We start from the raw sequence: 16,121 nt of genomic DNA, 5'->3' as shown, positions 1-16,121 counted from the left end.
AACACACAAAGTACAAAATCTGAATAGCAAACAAAAATACGCCAAGGAAAGTAAGCTCCTCTCCCACACCCAACCCCATCCTACCTAGGTTTCTCCCTGGGATGTTACCTTAAGAAGTCAGGTTTACTTTCCTAGCTCATCATTCCAAAGCAATGTTTTTCACGCAAAACTCTCCTGCTCCAGAACCTACAATGACCCCCTACTCCCATATCACTTGATTTTAACGCCCTTGACTTCCAAAATTTTTCTTGCAAATATTGTCTCTTTTGCCATTTCTTCAACTTGATGCTAAGCAGGTTGACGTCTTTATCAAATAACCACGACAGGTTGCGTTCCCCTCCGTGTCTCTGCTGATTCTCCCAGCTGGAATGCCTTTTCCACTCTGCTCTTGCTTTGAAGATCTAGCTCACATCGTACTCCTTTCAAAATCTTCATGATTATTCTGGCCTCTTCACCTCCCCCTTGTTGGTTGCCCAGCCCTGACCATCCATTCCAGCCCATCACCATGTGCTTCTTGCCTAAGTCTTTCTGTTTCTTACACACTCATCCATTCTCCCCACTGTGACCATAAGCTCCTCAGGGTAGGAGCTTTAATATATGCTTTCTCTGAATCCCACACAATGTCTAGCCTCACTGGGTACACTGATCTCAAGCCATGGGCTAACACAGTGCCTGACATCTAGTAATCTCCATAAGTTATTTGCTGAATGAATAAAGGAGCAAGGGAAAGGAGTGAGTTCTGGGATACCCCATCACCTTTCTCAGTGGCCCGGGATGACAGCGCTCCCATGAACAACATTCCCCGTCACTGTCTGTGATGGCCATGCCTCCACTGCTACCAAGTGGATCTCAGCAGAGGCACTCCTCCGATCTCACCGTCACCTGCCCTCACACACATTACTTCAAATCCGAAACGCCCCACCTCTGACCATAACCCCCAGGTCTTCTACCTCTCCCCACACTGCTAGCACACCTGCCCCTCACCTCATCCATGGCTACCTGACTCCTCTCCAACCCCTCTCCATGGGGCCTCCTGGACCATCAACCCCTCGCAGACTCACTACCGCTGCCCACTTTGCACCCTGAAGCTGGCTGAGCTGTCCCCTAGAACCCCTTGCCCCAGGCCTTCTGCTGCAACTGACTTCCCGGGTGACCTGGTCACTGTCCTGGCTGGCAGCTGGGGAGAAAGGAAGCCTCCCAAGCCCACCCATTGGTCTGACTGCCCCCAGACCCTCACTGCTGTGCTGCGATCCCTCCACTCCAACCACTCACCCAGGGGCTTTCATGAAAGTCAGCAACTCGTTCAACCAAGCGAAAGGTCTCGACCGCTGCCTCCCGCTTTGCCTCCTTGCAGCTCTAGCACGTCGCCTCCCCCTCGGACCCCTAACAGGGAGCCGCCTGGGTCTCCTCCTGGCTCCTCTGCCTCGCCCACCACTCGAAGGCCTTCAGCTTCTCTTTCTTGGTGACCTCAAATGCTCAGGGAATCCATCACTGTTCTGACGAAGATGCTCCCCAACCTGTAACCCCAGCCCCTAAAGCCACTTCTCCAACATGCTGGACGCCCCTATCCACGTGATGTGCCCGCACCCCAGACTCAGCCTGTCAGAGCACAAGTTCACCTTCCCAAACAAGGGCCCCGCCTGAGTCCTCCGTTGTGCCTGCCATGCTGCCAAGGGTCAGAATTCCTGTCCCTTTTGGCTTCTTTCTTTCTTTAGTCAATCAATTAATTCATTTTTATTTTTGGCTGTGTTGGGTCTTCGTTGCTGTGCGTGGGCTTTCTCTAGTTGTGGCGAGCGGGGGCTGCTCTTCATTGTGGTGCGTGGGCTTCTCATTGTGGTGGCTTCTCTTGGTGCAGAGCACAGGCTCTAGGCACGCGGGTTTCAGTAGTTGTGGCTCATAGGCTTACTCACTCCACGGCACGTGGGATCTTCCCGGGCCAGGGCTCGAACCCGTGTCCCCTGCAGTGGCAGGTGGATTCTTAACCACTGCTCTGCCAGGGAAGCCCCTTGGCTCCTTTCTTGAAGAATAATCATAACCATAATAGCTAACATTTACTGAGCACCATTATGAGCCTGTCACTCTTCTAAGTATTTTGCTTACAATAACTTGTTTGTACATATTATTTCTCTGCTATTATTACCTACACTATCGTTGTGATTTCTATACTATTGTTATGCCCATTGTCCACAGAAGAAAACTGAGGTGGCAAAGAGTTTAATTGACTTGTCCGAGGGCTGTGAGAGACAGAGCTGCCATTTAACCCCAGGGAGTCTGGCACCAGACTACACTCTCCGCTGAGACTTTGTTCATACGATATCCGTACTTTCTCTGAAACCTAGCCCTCCTTCATTTCTGCCATGACCACCCCGATTCAACCTCTCCTCTGCTTGGCTGGATTATTTCATTTATCCACCAACCAGTGTCCCCATCTCTAGCCTCTTGTCTATTAATTCACCCTATGCTTTACCAGCAGAGAGATCTTTCCAAAGCATAGCTCTGCTCAAAAATCCTCAGTGGGGACTTCCCTGGTGGCACAGTGGTTAAGAATCCATCCACCTGCCAATGCAGGGGACACGGGTTCGATCCCTGGTTGGGGAAGATCCCACATGCCGCGGAGCAACTGAGCCCATGAGCCGCAACTACTGAGCCTGCGCTCTAGAGCCCGTGCTCCGCAACGAGAGAAGCCACCGCAAAGAGAAGCCCCCGCTTGCCGCAACCAGAGAAAGCCCACACGCAGCAACGGAGACCCAACACAGCCAAAAATAAATCAATCAATCAATCCTCAGTGGTTTCCCAGAAAAAAATCACCCAACCTCTTGGCAACTCTCTCTCAATATCTTGGCCTGGCTCAACCTCTATCCCACCAACATACGCTGCCCCCAGGAGGGATGACTTGCCACCCCCTACCCTGCCTTTTACAGCCCTGGGCCTTTACTCTTCCCTTCATCCCTCAAAGCCCGGCTCGTGGGCCCCTGCCTCCTGACCACGGGGACTCTGCCAGGACGGGGCCTTCTGGAGCCTCCTTACAGCAACTGACTTCACCCACCGCCACCGTTCATTGTGTTTGGATCCTATCTTTTGTTCACGATACGGGCCCAGCTCTGACCCTGGCTCCTGAAGTGAACCCTATCCTTGGCTCGATTTTCCTGGGATGGGAGAAGGAGGGAGCAGATTGTGGTGGGTAACAGGATAACTCTAGGAGTCTGAAGACCTAGATTTGAATCCCAGCTCTACATTTATGAGCGATGGGACCTGACTTCTCCGAGTCTCACGTTTGCTGTCTCTAAACAAGCTGTAAAGATACCCCCTTGCAAAGCTCACTGAGAGGGTTCAATGAGATGTTACATGGGAAGTCGCCATTTGGTGCTTAATGAACCGTGGTGAGTATATCTGCTGATGTAACTTATTACTGTTCAAGGCAACTAACTGACAGATAAGTAGAATCTGGCTCCCCAAGGAACAGGCCCTCTACATCAGGCTGTTCTGCTTCTAGTGCACGATATACAATGCACCCACTGAGCAGTCTACAGGACACTTACCTAGTTCTCCGTGTTTCTCTGCTATGGGCGTCCCAGAAAACCTACAAATGAAGACATTTGCATCTCAGTTAAAGAGCTGAAAAGAAAAGCTGGAATCTGGAGTTGCTGGCTAGAGGCCTGAACTGGGAAAATTCTAAAGCAGAGCCCTGTCGAGCTGGTATTTCCTACTCTCCTAAATGCTTGCATCAAATTGGCCATAGAGTTGGGCCAAAGAGTTGTTCAAAAACTGGTCATCAGATGATAGAAAACCAAAAATTGTTGACGAACGTTTTTTTCTATAGCAGCTTGTGCATAAAGCTAAAGATGGAGGGAAGGCTGGAATGTTCTGGACCAGCGCTGCCTGATAGGGATATAATGTGAGCCACGTAAGTAATTTAAAATGCTTAGTAGCCACATTACACAGTAAAAAGAAATGGATGGGGACTTCCCTGGCGGTCCAGCGGTTAAGACTCTGTGCTTCCACTGCAGGCGGCACGGGTTCAATCCCTGGTTGGGGAACTAAGATCCTGCATGCCACGCAGCACAGCCAAAACATTAATAAAATAAAATAAAGTAAAATAAATAAAATAAAATAAAAATAGTAGTAGAACAATTATATTTAAAAAAAAGAAATGGATGAAATTAATTTTCATGATACATTTTATTGACTAGCCCAACAAATCAAAGATACTATTTTAACGTGTAATCAATATAAACATTATTAATGAGATACTTTACATTCCTTTTTTAATAAGAAGTCTTACAAACCCGGTGTCTATTTTATACTGATGGCACATCTCAATTTGGACTCTCCTGTTTCAAGGGTTCAACAGCCACATGTGGCTCGTGGCTACCATTTTGGACAGCACCGGTTTGGACGTTAAGATACGGTCCCACGTGTATGCATCAGTTTCCTCCCCATCGAAGGCATCAGCTAGCCTGGAGCCATGCTAATGGTCCAGAAGCCAAGTCCACAGGCTTGACTGAGCTTGTAAAAGTGTCAACTACAACTAGCCGATGGAGCTGTTTACATTCAACTCTCTCCCCTTCTGAAGGCTCCATGCCAAATGCCTCACTTTCCCAATTAATGGCTTTAGGGTTGAGATGCTTGCTGAAGTAATTATTTCTTAGAACAATTTGTTTTTCCAGGTTATATGGTGCTACCAGTAGTGATCACTGGTGTAAGTTTCCCTCCACTGAATAAACTTTTTTTTTTTTTTTTGCGGTACACGGACGCGGGCCTCTCACTGTTGTGGCCTCTCTCGTTGTGGAGCACAGGCTCTGGACGCGCAGGCTCAGCAGCCATGGCTCACGGGCCCAGCCGTTCCGCGGCATGTGGGATCCTCCCGGACCGGGGCACGAACCCGTGTCCCCTGCATCGGCAGGCGGACTCTCAACCACTGCGCCACCAGGGAAGCCCAAACTTTTTTTTTTTTTTTTAATAAGTTAAATCAGACAGAAAAGTCTTCAGTGCTACTTTTCTCTGGTTCAGGAGTTCTGGTGGTAGACACCCCCCCTCCCTCCCAAGAAAAACACATGAGTGGAAAATTATTTTGGTTTCTGGGGACCAATCTGTTAAGGAGATGATTAACTATAATATCGCTATTTGGGGATTAAAAATAACTTTTTAAAAAGAACACCTGAGCTCCCCAAATGTTTTACGTATTGGTAATGATGGCTTAAAACTTTCTTCAGCTGATTTTTTTATAACTTGTTTGGAGGAGATTCAGTTGACTGGTAATCTATAACTTAGGGATCTTCGTGGTATTTGAAACCTATAATATAGAAATGGAACCTTCGGGAAATCATATTCTAGTGCCAATACCCCAAAAAAGTCTAGGTCAGCACTGACCAACAGAACTTTCTGCAATGATGGAATTGTTCTCTATTTGGTCTCACATGGTAGCCACTAGCCATCTGTGGCTACTGAGCCCTTGAAATGTGGCTAGTATGACTGAGAAACTAAATATTAAATTTTATTTAATCTTCATTAATTAAAATTTATATTTAGATCACTGTACGTGGCTAGTACCCACTGTATTGAACAGTGCAGGTCTAGGGAAACTTAAATCTAGTCTGTGAACTTGATTCAAGACATGACTGTGAAATGACATGGACCCCGGATGCCATCACCTTGCAGAAAGCTTCCTCTTCAACATTCCCTGTGAGAGTGACAAATCAGTCTCGGAAATTTCCTTTTGGTGAAGGCTGATATGGAAACTGATGGGGCTTCAAGAACCTCTACTCTGAAATTTACAGCCTAGTCAACATCCTCTGGGACTTGAGGAGGGGTTTCTTGACACCAGGAAAGAACAGGCTGGGATGAGGTTACCAGTTCTCCAGGGCATATGGGTTCCTTTCTGGAGACTGAGGAAGGCTCAGGAAGGCAACACAGGTAATACCAGGTCATTTTACCCACTCCATGTCACCTGACTCAACAAATGCTCCTTCCTACCTGGGACCTCCTTCTGGGCTATAAGTCATGAAAATTATGACCATGGCAGTCAAGAGTAAGAGGTTTTTTTGCAAAATCTGGCTTGAGACCAGAAGTATAACTATATGTTGAGGTGGGCCACAGGTATGAGGCTGTGGAACAGTCCTAAGTATATTCGTCTGTGTTCCCACTCCTGTACAGCTCTCTATGGCCCAAGGATTCATTCCACCTCAAGATAATGCAGAATCTTGGGGAACCCGACACACTCAGCAACCCCAGACAACAAGTACAACAAAAAAGGTTCTGTTTCTTTCGAAACAGCTAAGATTTCAAACTTTGTTTTCATCTTCAAATTAATCATTTTCTGGCCTTTGAGAAACCCATTCCAGTTTGAAAACTTATTATTTTTAAAAAAGAAAGTATACGTACATTTTAAAAACAGCAAACCACCTACTAGTGCTGGCAGTATGGCGAAAAGCACAAACCTGTGCCTTGTCTTGTCTGAAAAAAAAAAGAAAGAAAGAAATACAACTAGCTGGAACTGACCAAAACAGAGGTACAGTTGATCCTCTTTATTTGTAGATTCCGTATTTGCAATTTATCCACTTGCTAAAATTTATTTGTACTCCCCAAACCAATACCTGCAGCGCTTTCACGGTCATGCGCTGACATGGGCCACAGAATGGTGAAACCTGTGTTGCCTGATGTACACATTCCCAAGCTGAGGTTCAAGGCAATGCTCTGCCCTTGTGTTTTAGCCCTTGTACTGTAGACATGTGCCCTATTTGTGGTCTATTTAGTGCCATGTGTTTCACATTTTTGTACTTTTTTGTTGTCTAGTTCACTGTCTAAAACGGCCCCCAAGCACAGTGCTGAAATGCTGTCTCGTGTTCCCAAGCATAAGAAGGCTGTGTGTGCCTTACAGAGAAAACACACGTGTTAGATAAGCTTCACTTAGGCATCAGTTGTGGTGCTGTGAATTCACTGTTCATGCAGCAAGCACATATATTAAATAAGGTGTCTTTAAACAGAAGCACACATAAAGCAAGGTTCTGTATTGATTGATTCCTTGCCAAAAATGTTGTGACCGGAGGCTTGCAGGAACCTAAACCTCTATCTCCCCTGGGAGCAATGGTTCACTATGCACTAATTCTGTGTTTACAGTGACAGTAAAGCATAACTATCGTGAATAAAGAGAATCGACTGTGTTTCTAAATAAACGTATATGCACAAGGTTGATACATATCTGGCCCAGTGCTGTTTATTAAAAGCAGCAGATAGTCCACTATTCAGCCATCCTGTCCTGCCAGTGGGAGCACAGCTTGGTATCGTGTGCTTGGCAGGGCAATGTGGCAGCCATGCATTGCAAGCCTGAGAAACGTTCATCATACAGCCGCCGACACTGTGGTAAATGATGTGCCTACAGGCTCACCAAATCATTGCGACAACGTTGCATTAGCGCTCTAACCTCTCAGTGCCTCAGTTTCCTCTTGGGGATCACTATAAATGGAACTGATCAATATGCCTCCTAGGGTAATTGTGAGCATTCATTGAGTCAATACACTTAAGAACAGCCATTAGCTCTTGCCATGAACCTATTGAGTTGATGCTACTGGAATCTCTACTAACGTCCTTTGATCCTGCAATTCCATGTCTAAGATATTAACCTACAGAAACCATCAGTTATGTGCCCCTCTCCTCCCTCCAAAAAAGGCACAAAGATATTTACCACAGTCTTACAATATCAAAAAGCTGAAACAACCGAAGTGTCCACAATAGAAAAGAATGATGTGTGTTCATGAGGTGGACTCTATCCACCTATTAAAACTCTAAGGGCAGAATACTGAGCATATGGCAAAGCAATCACCACACATCGCTAAGCGAGAGGGTGGGGTCACTCACAGCAGGTACAGCCTGGAGGAGAGAGAGGGGAGAGGAGGAGAGAGGAGGGGAGGGGAGGGGAGGGGAGGGAAGGGGAGAGAGAAAACGAAAGAATGCATGGGAGTATGAACACACACCCTTTCCTCTTAGTAGGAACACAGGTGGGTTAGAGCAAATAGGCAATAATCCATTGGTTTGATTTGAGAGGCCCCTGGCCAGAAACTGCTAGTTGCTCCCCATACCCATTCTCCCCTCTTTAATAAAAGAATTCAGATTTTCAGCTGGGCATACCACCACTCCCCTAAAAGATTAGTTTCTCAGCCTTTCTTGTAGCAAGGTTTAACCATGTGGCAAGTTTTGGGCCGTGAGATGCAAGAAGGGTTGTGTGGTATTTCTCAAAAGTCTCCCTGAAAGGGGTAAGACACACCATCTTCCCCTCCCTGGGTCCCACTGCCTGAGATAGCAGGGAAGGTGCAGGAGCTGGACCACACAACTGCATAAAGTAGCAATGTGCCCAGGGCTGCCTACCTCCAATTATTATTATTATTTTTTTTTAGTTGAGAAAAGTTCATCATTTATCCTTTAAAAAAAAAATTGGAGTATGGTTGATTTACAATGTTGTGTTAGTTTCAGGTATACAGCACAGTGATATACCTGATATATTTTACCTTTTCTGTAAGATGTTATGGAGAAACCCGAACAAACTTTTTGGCCAACCATATACATATATACACATATATATACACACACACATATATATATATTCTTTTTCAGATTCTTTTCCATTATAGGTTATTACAAGATATTGAATATAGTTCCCTGTGCTATACAGTAGGTCCTTGTTTATCTATTTTATATATAGTAGTGTGTATCTTTTTTTTTTTTTTTTTTTTTTTTTTGCGGTACGCGGGCCTCTCACTGCTGTGGCCTCTCCCGTTGCGGAGCACAGGCTCCGGAGGCGCAGGCCCAGCGGCCATGGCTCACGGGCCCAGCCGCTCCGCGGCACGTGGGATCCTCCCGGACCGGGGCACGAACCCGTGTCCCCTGCATCGGCAGGTGGACTCTCAACCACTGTGCCACCAGGGAAGCCCAACAGTGTGTATCTTTTAATCCCAAACTCATAATTTATCCCTCCCTCCCCAATGTTTTTTTTAGCATGAAAGAAGTAATCTACATTTTTAAGTCACTGATATTTAAAAAAAAATTTTTAAACAGCTGAATCTAACGCTACTTGATACAGTCCCTTCCAAAATCCTTTCTCCCACGGGATGATGCCAGATGCCGTCATCGCTTTGGGACAGCAGAGATTTAGGGGAGATGAAACAACAAGGATACAAGTTCTTAATGACGTTCTTCCTCCTTGACCTGGCCGGTGCACTGACAGCTGCTCGCTCTCTCCTCACTCGGCTTTGGAGATACCAAGTTCTTGGGGTTTTCTGCCTTCCTCCCTAGTGATCCTTTTCAGTCTCCTTTGCTGGATCCTCTGCCCTTAACAGCCCCTACATGTGGGAGTCCTCAGGACTCAGTCTCAGCACCCCTCTCGGACGACTGCTTCCTCCACAGAATCTCTTCTAGTCCCAAGGCTTTAAATGCCTCCTGTACTCTGATTATGCCCAAATCTCCATCTCCAGCCCTAACCACTCACGAGAGACCTAGACTCATAAATCAGAGGACTGTATTTGACGTCTCCATTTGAAATCTAACAGGAATCTCAAACAACATGTCCCAAACCAAACTCTATTTCTTCCACACACCTGCTGTTCCCCTGCTTTCCAGTCCAATAGCAACACAATTCATTCCGTTGCTTGTGCCAGAAATCTAGGGGTCATCTGAGTATTTCTTTTTAGACACCTTTCTTCCACTCAAACCATTAGAAAATCCTGTTTCTATTTTCCAAACGTAGCCTAATCGGAACCACTTCTCCCAACTCTACTAGTCCAAGACACCATCTTCTCTCGCTTAGACCGAGAGTTTCCAAATTAGGCACATAACCCCAGGGAGAACATAAGATGAGCAATGAGGTGCAAAAAAAATTAGAACCTCTATCTGTTTTTACGGCTTATGTCATTCTTTAAGTTTTTTAGATTTTGTATATGTTTTAAAATTGTATGAGTTATATTCATTTTGTAGTACATTGTGGTAGAAGCATCTGCTGTTCCCCGATAAGCAATCTCTCCTTTTCACTCTGGGAGGAGAACCCCTGTGTTTTAACTGAGCACATGGCCAGCAAAAGATGGCACTTCTCAGCCCCCCTCAGCTAGATGTGGCCATGAACTCAGACTGGCCAAGGGGGTGTGAATGGAAGTGACGCATGCCACACTTGATCTTTAAAGGGGAGGACCAGGCTCCATCCCTCTCCTTCTCCCCTCCCACTTGCTATGGAGCAATTAGAGGTGCGAGCCCCTGTTTGACTCCAGAGAGCACAATTTTTAAGCTATAAGCATTTCAGTATGTATTTCCGAAAGGTAAGGATTCTTTGTAAAACATAACCATGGCATCGTCAGACTTAAAAAATTGTGTTCAACATCATCAAACATGGAATCACTGTTTAAATTGCTCCTGTTTTTTACTCTTTTCTGTTTGAATCAAGACCTAATAAGGTCCATACATTGCAATTAATTAATATGTTTCTTAAATTTCCTTAAACTTTAAGTCCCCCCATCACCTCTCTTTTTACTCCCCTTATAATTTATTTATTGAAGAAACTTGATCTTCAGTCCTACAAAATCTTCCACAGTCTGTACTTTCATTTAACATTGAAGCCAGATGGCCTGATTTCAAAACCAGGCTCTACCACTTACTGGCTATTGATCTTGGACAAGCAACTTAAACTCCCAACTATGTCTTGGTTTCTCCTCATGAAATAAGGATAATTACTAGATTGCGTGGGGATGGAATTAATTAACATATGTATTAGAATGGTACTTGACACAGAAAGTACTAAAAAGTATTAGCTTTATATCTGTAATAGAGTGTCTGTGAAAACTGTAACTCAATTTAAGTTTCAAATTTATGAAATGTATGTTAGTTACTGCATCCGTGGTATGAAATTCATGAACCACTACTTGTATGTAGGTCCATGAACCCCACTTGTATATAGGATCTCTACCATGACACACGTAGTCACTTACCACTTGGGACACAGGTTGACAAAATGACTGATGTTGTCCTTCTGAATAATGGATTGCTAATGATACACTGAATTTCCTGTGAAAGATCACCTTCCTCCGTAACATACGCTTCAGATGGTTTTGAGCCACTCTGACACTGTATTGTTGAAGGACAGTCCCAGGAGTACTGTATGAGTTCTAGATGGGTGTTGTAATCTTCCAGGATCATGCACTGGAGTGTAATGTTCCCATCAGTCAATGTGCAAGATAGTGTTGGTGATGGAAGAGACTCTGGGGAAAAAAAAAAGTAATGTTTAGTACAGAAAAGAGTAATATTTAGACTCCTCATCTGCAAATTCAGAAAGAGCTTCCAGGGACTTCCCTGGTGGTACAGTGGTTAAGAATCTACCTGCCAATGCAGGGGACACGGGTTCAATCCCTGATCCGGGAAGATCCCACATGCCACGGAGCAACTGAGCCCGTGTGCCACAACTACTGAGCCTGCACGCCACAACTACTGAAGCCCACACCCTAGAGCCTGTGGTCTGCAATAAGCGAAGCCACTGCAATGAGAAGCCCGTGCACCACAATGAAGACTAGACCCTGCTTGCTACAACTAGAGAAAGCCCGCGCGCAGCAACAAAGACCCAACACAGCCAAAAATTTTAAAAAAAAGAAAAGAAAAGAAAGAGCTCCCAACTTCCTTATGAGCTTGAAAAGACGAGCAGTCTACCCCCTTGAGCACCAAGGGGAGAGAATTCTCTCTTCTTCTGGGTCAGATCTATCTGCTCAAATTCAGCATAGATACAGGCCCCAAATGCCTTATCCTCAATTCTGAAATCCAAAGAGTTCCGAAAGCCAAAAGATTTTTCACAAATATTTATGACCATGTTTTACTAAAAATATTTCCATGCTTGAGTAAGCGGCTCTCCGTAACTAAGTGAAGTGCTTCTTAACACACACAGAGGAAACAGTTTATAGCTATTGCCTTTCTAAAATCTGAAGAAGGCTGAATTCCAAAGCACACCTGACTCAAAGGATTTTGCAAAAGGTTCTGAGGAGCTGTACTGTGGGCTGGCCCCGCTCTGAGGTAGAGGAGGGCACGGCACTTGTCACAGCCCTGTCGGTCTAGAGGCCTCACCCCCAGGTTTATTCTGGAAGCACCTCCTGCTGGCTAAGGCAGCTGGAGTTGCAAGGATGGATAAGACAGAAGTCATGACACGCCATTATCACCCTCTAAATTTAACCTCAAAGCCCATCGGCTCACCCCATTAGTCAGTGGTTTATTAATTCATATACCTTCTTGCATCTCTCCTTTCCACCAAAAACTAATCACAAGAGATTTGAGAAACATGTAAAAATATATGGAATATACAAAAATTGGTCATGGTAGCATTTGGATAATAAAATTTCAATACCTTGCAAACATCTGCTAAAAAGCGAATTAAAGTTCATCAAGATGATGCGATACTATGCTGTCATTTAAAATATTTTCTAAGACAAAGGAACACAAGCCCCACTTGATAATCTAAAAAATAAATATGTTCAACTCATCTTGCCTCCCTCTTCTCCTCCTGACTTCTTTCTGGCTCAGTTAAATAACACACCCAGCCTGTCTTGTTAGACCTGAGTCACACACGACTTCGCTTTCTGCTTGGCGTTTCCTCAAGTTTTAGGTTTAATCTAGCTCACATAATTCATTACATGCCGCCTTCAAGTTGTGTTCTTTAGTTAAAAGAACTCTAAGACATACACACACACAAGTGTGTATTCACTGCAGACTACCTGCTATCAGTAAGCAGGGTGACGAGTGGTGAGTCGTGGCAGAGGCAGGCACCAACGAAGCTTGGTTTCAAGGGAAAATGGATAAGGAAGGTGAGGGGACACTTGGAAGGCCCAGAAGCCATGATTCATGATTTGGCCAAGAACAGGTCCTGAGCAGAAATGACTGCTGAACCCAGTGCTCAAGTAGCAACTTGGAGCCTCTTCTAATAATCACTTCAGAATCCCATGGTCTACTGGAAAACCACCACAGATAATCCTAAGCAGGATCATTCAAAATCACATTTGTACTCAGTCTTAAAGAAAGGAAATTCAGACACATGCTACAACATGGATGGACCTTGAAGATGTTATGCTAAGTGAAATAAGGCAGTCACGAAAGAATAAATCTTACACGATTCCACTGATAGGAGGTTCTTAACAGTAGCCAGATTCTTAGAGACAGAAAATAGAATGATAGTTGCTAGGGAACTGGGGGAGGAGGGAATGGGGAGTTCGCGTTTAATGGGTACAGAGTTTCAGTTTGGAAGATGAAAAGTTCACCTGTTCTGTTACAGATTCTAGTTTATTGATCTAGTTCTGCCAATGTCCCGCTACCCATGATGGGACCTAGTTCAGCCGAAGTCTCGCTGCCCATGACGGGACTTACCACAGCTATAATCTAACAAATGTTAGTTACATCTGTGCCTTAAGCAACTGGCAAGAAATGTGCCTACTTCAGCCCTAAGACAACTTAGTCAATTTATAATTAATGAGTTCAGCTCACTATTCTGTAAGAAATGAGAATTTCTTATACATATCTGATGACATTTCTATATTTCCATAAACTTTAATAAAAAGTCATATGCCAGTCCAGACCTTTTAAGGATAGAGCAGTTAATTGTACTTATATGAACATTACCAGCCTCCATGCAATAAAGGTTATAAGAGGATGGGCAAGGACTATTAAACGCTGATGGTGGAAATTTTTAAGGGGACTTTGAGGGAAGGAGGAAAGCCAGATGTTCACTTACACAGAAGGACGTAGATGCTCTGAACCTAGAGGTACCAGGAAATCCCCCTGTCTAAAATATCCTTTCTGAAAGGGTCTGGTGTCTCCGGAAGATTACTGAGTCTTATTAGTTTAGTCTTAACACACCATCATGGAAGTATGACTTCCTCATTTCTAAAAACAAAAGTATGACTAATCGTTTTGACATTCACGTATGTATTTTTATAAGCAAAATCTAAATCTTATTAACTCTTTCTTGGAAGTGTCTTCTGATTCTTTCCTTTCCAAACATCTACTACTAACACCTCTATCTACCTGGATGATCACAGTAGCTTCCAACCTGGCGTCTCCTTTTCCTAATCCACCATAAATACCTCCCATCTGATTAATCTTCCAGAAATATATTTCATCAAGGCACTTCTCTGCTCCAGTATCAGATACAGTGGCTCTCCACTCCCACAGGCTAAAACCCAGATTCCCAAACCAGAACTTGAAGTCAACACATTAACGGCCAATATCACTCAGTGCCTCCTGATTGAAACTTGCCTCCCCTGCACCTTGCTCCTCTGCAGGCCTTTGCTGAGCTTCCTAGGGACGATCCAGTTAGTCTCACTACCAAAATCAAGCACCTTTGTTGAGTTACCATGGAATTTTTACAATTAAATTATTTAAAAATTATTACTTTTAAACATTTCATCAAGTTTTAAAAAGAGAAACTTAAATGTTTCGAATTCAGTTTTACAAACTCTATACAGGGGCTCGTAAAATGCATTCTATTCTAATTTAAATTCTGAATCAATCTTTTTGTTTGCTTGCCCTACAACTGCCAAATCTCCAGCTTGCAGCTTTTAAGGATTTTTGCTTCTTCAAAGGCATTGCTTGATCCTTCTAACAGGATGCCTGCACACCTTAACAAGCTTCACTTATCTAAAAGGAGTTCATCATCTCCTGGACAAACCAGTCACCCAGTCTGAGAGCCCCCCCCCATTACTCTAAATTGTGCATTCCACCTCCCAATCATCCTGATCAATTGCTTCCATGTCTGCTGAGTGCCCATTACCTATTCAAATCCTTTGCTGGGCTCTGGAGGTACAACGGTGAACAACAGAGAAATTCTCTCTCCCTCCCACTGTTTCCGATACTGGGTAGCTGAACCGGTGAGGGACAGCTATTCACCCAGCTATATCCTGTTCCACTGAGACCACATCAAACAGCTCAGACCTGAACTGCTATATTGCACTCTGCCTCTTCTCCATCCCCTGGAAACCATCTTACAGAGTTTGCCACCAGTTGGATCTTCCTAAAACACCCTTTAACATAGAGGAAGTAGGCCTAGAACTATACCCACATCTTGGGTAAAACAAGTGAAACTGTGACGCAGGAGAGGGGACAGATGGGTACAGGTTGAGCTGTGCTGGGTGGCGGCACAGAAAAGGCAGCTATGAGGCAAAAGCATTACTAGGACATCTGAGAAAAGCAAGGGGAGGTCACAGGGGCCAGATCTCATATAGCCTTGTAGGCCACTGTAAAGACTTTAGCTGTATCTCAGAGTCAGATGGGGCCACTAGAAAGTTCTAAGCAGAGGAGTGATGTGATCTGACTTCTGTTTTAAGAAGACCACTCTGGCTTCTGTGTTTAAAATTAAACTGTAGAGGGGCAAGGGTGGAAGCTGGGAGACCCATTAGCAGGCTATTGCAATCCTCCAGGTGAGAATGAAGCAGTCCTGGATCAGACCAGAGGACATGATGAGAGGTGGTCAGATTCTGGTTATATTTTGAAGGCAGAACCAACAAAATTTTCTGGTGGAGTGAACATGGTGTTCAAGAGAAAGAGAGGTGTCAAGGATGATACCAAGGTTTCAGCTTGAGCAACTGCAAGGCTGGAGCTGCCATTAACCGAGAGGGGGAAGGTTTGGGGAGGAACAGGTTTTGAGGGAAAGGTCATGAGCTCACTTCTGGACATGTGAGATTTGAGAGGCCACTTAGATATCTGAGTGGAGACAGAGTAGGCAGTCAGATAAACACCTAAGGAGCTCAGTGGAGGTCTGGGCTAGAGCTCTAAATCTATGCACTATCAGCACTGAATGCTATATAAAGCCCTGACATGTGATAAGCCCACCCACCTGGGTGTGAATGCAGGCAGAGAAGGGAAGAGGTCCAAGGCTTAAGCCTTGAAGTCGCCAATGTTAAGAGGTTGGGGGAGGGACTTCCCTGGTGGTGCAGTGGTTAGCAGTCTGCCTGCCAATGCAGGGGACACGGAACTGAGCCCGTGCGTCACAACTATGGAGCCTGCGCTCTAGAGCCCGCATGCCACAACTACTGAGCCCGTGTGCTGCAACTACTGAAGCCCGTGTGCCTAGAGTCTGTGCTCCACAACATGAGAAGCCACCGCAATGAGAAGCCCAC

At 44.9% G+C, this 16,121-nt stretch overlaps 1 protein-coding gene across 1 annotated transcript in view; it reads right to left on the bottom strand.

The window, feature by feature from the left end:
• CD58 (CD58 molecule) overlaps positions 1-16,121 on the bottom strand; it is a 43,966-nt gene that overhangs the window by 2,608 nt on the left and 25,237 nt on the right. The window contains exons 3-5 of the mRNA XM_030869168.2: positions 10,965-11,234; positions 6,382-6,453; positions 3,540-3,580 (exon numbers count right to left, since the gene is read on the bottom strand). Of these exons, the coding sequence (XP_030725028.2) occupies positions 3,561-3,580; positions 6,382-6,453; positions 10,965-11,234 (362 nt within the window). The 3' untranslated portion in view covers positions 3,540-3,560. The remainder of the gene's footprint in view (positions 1-3,539; positions 3,581-6,381; positions 6,454-10,964; positions 11,235-16,121) is intronic.

The sequence above is a fragment of the Globicephala melas genome, chromosome 1, assembly GCF_963455315.2.
Source record: "Globicephala melas chromosome 1, mGloMel1.2, whole genome shotgun sequence".
Classification (NCBI taxonomy): Eukaryota; Metazoa; Chordata; class Mammalia; order Artiodactyla; family Delphinidae; genus Globicephala; species Globicephala melas.
Note: the sequence above shows the minus strand (reverse complement) of the source record. Positions and strands in the feature narration are given on the sequence as shown.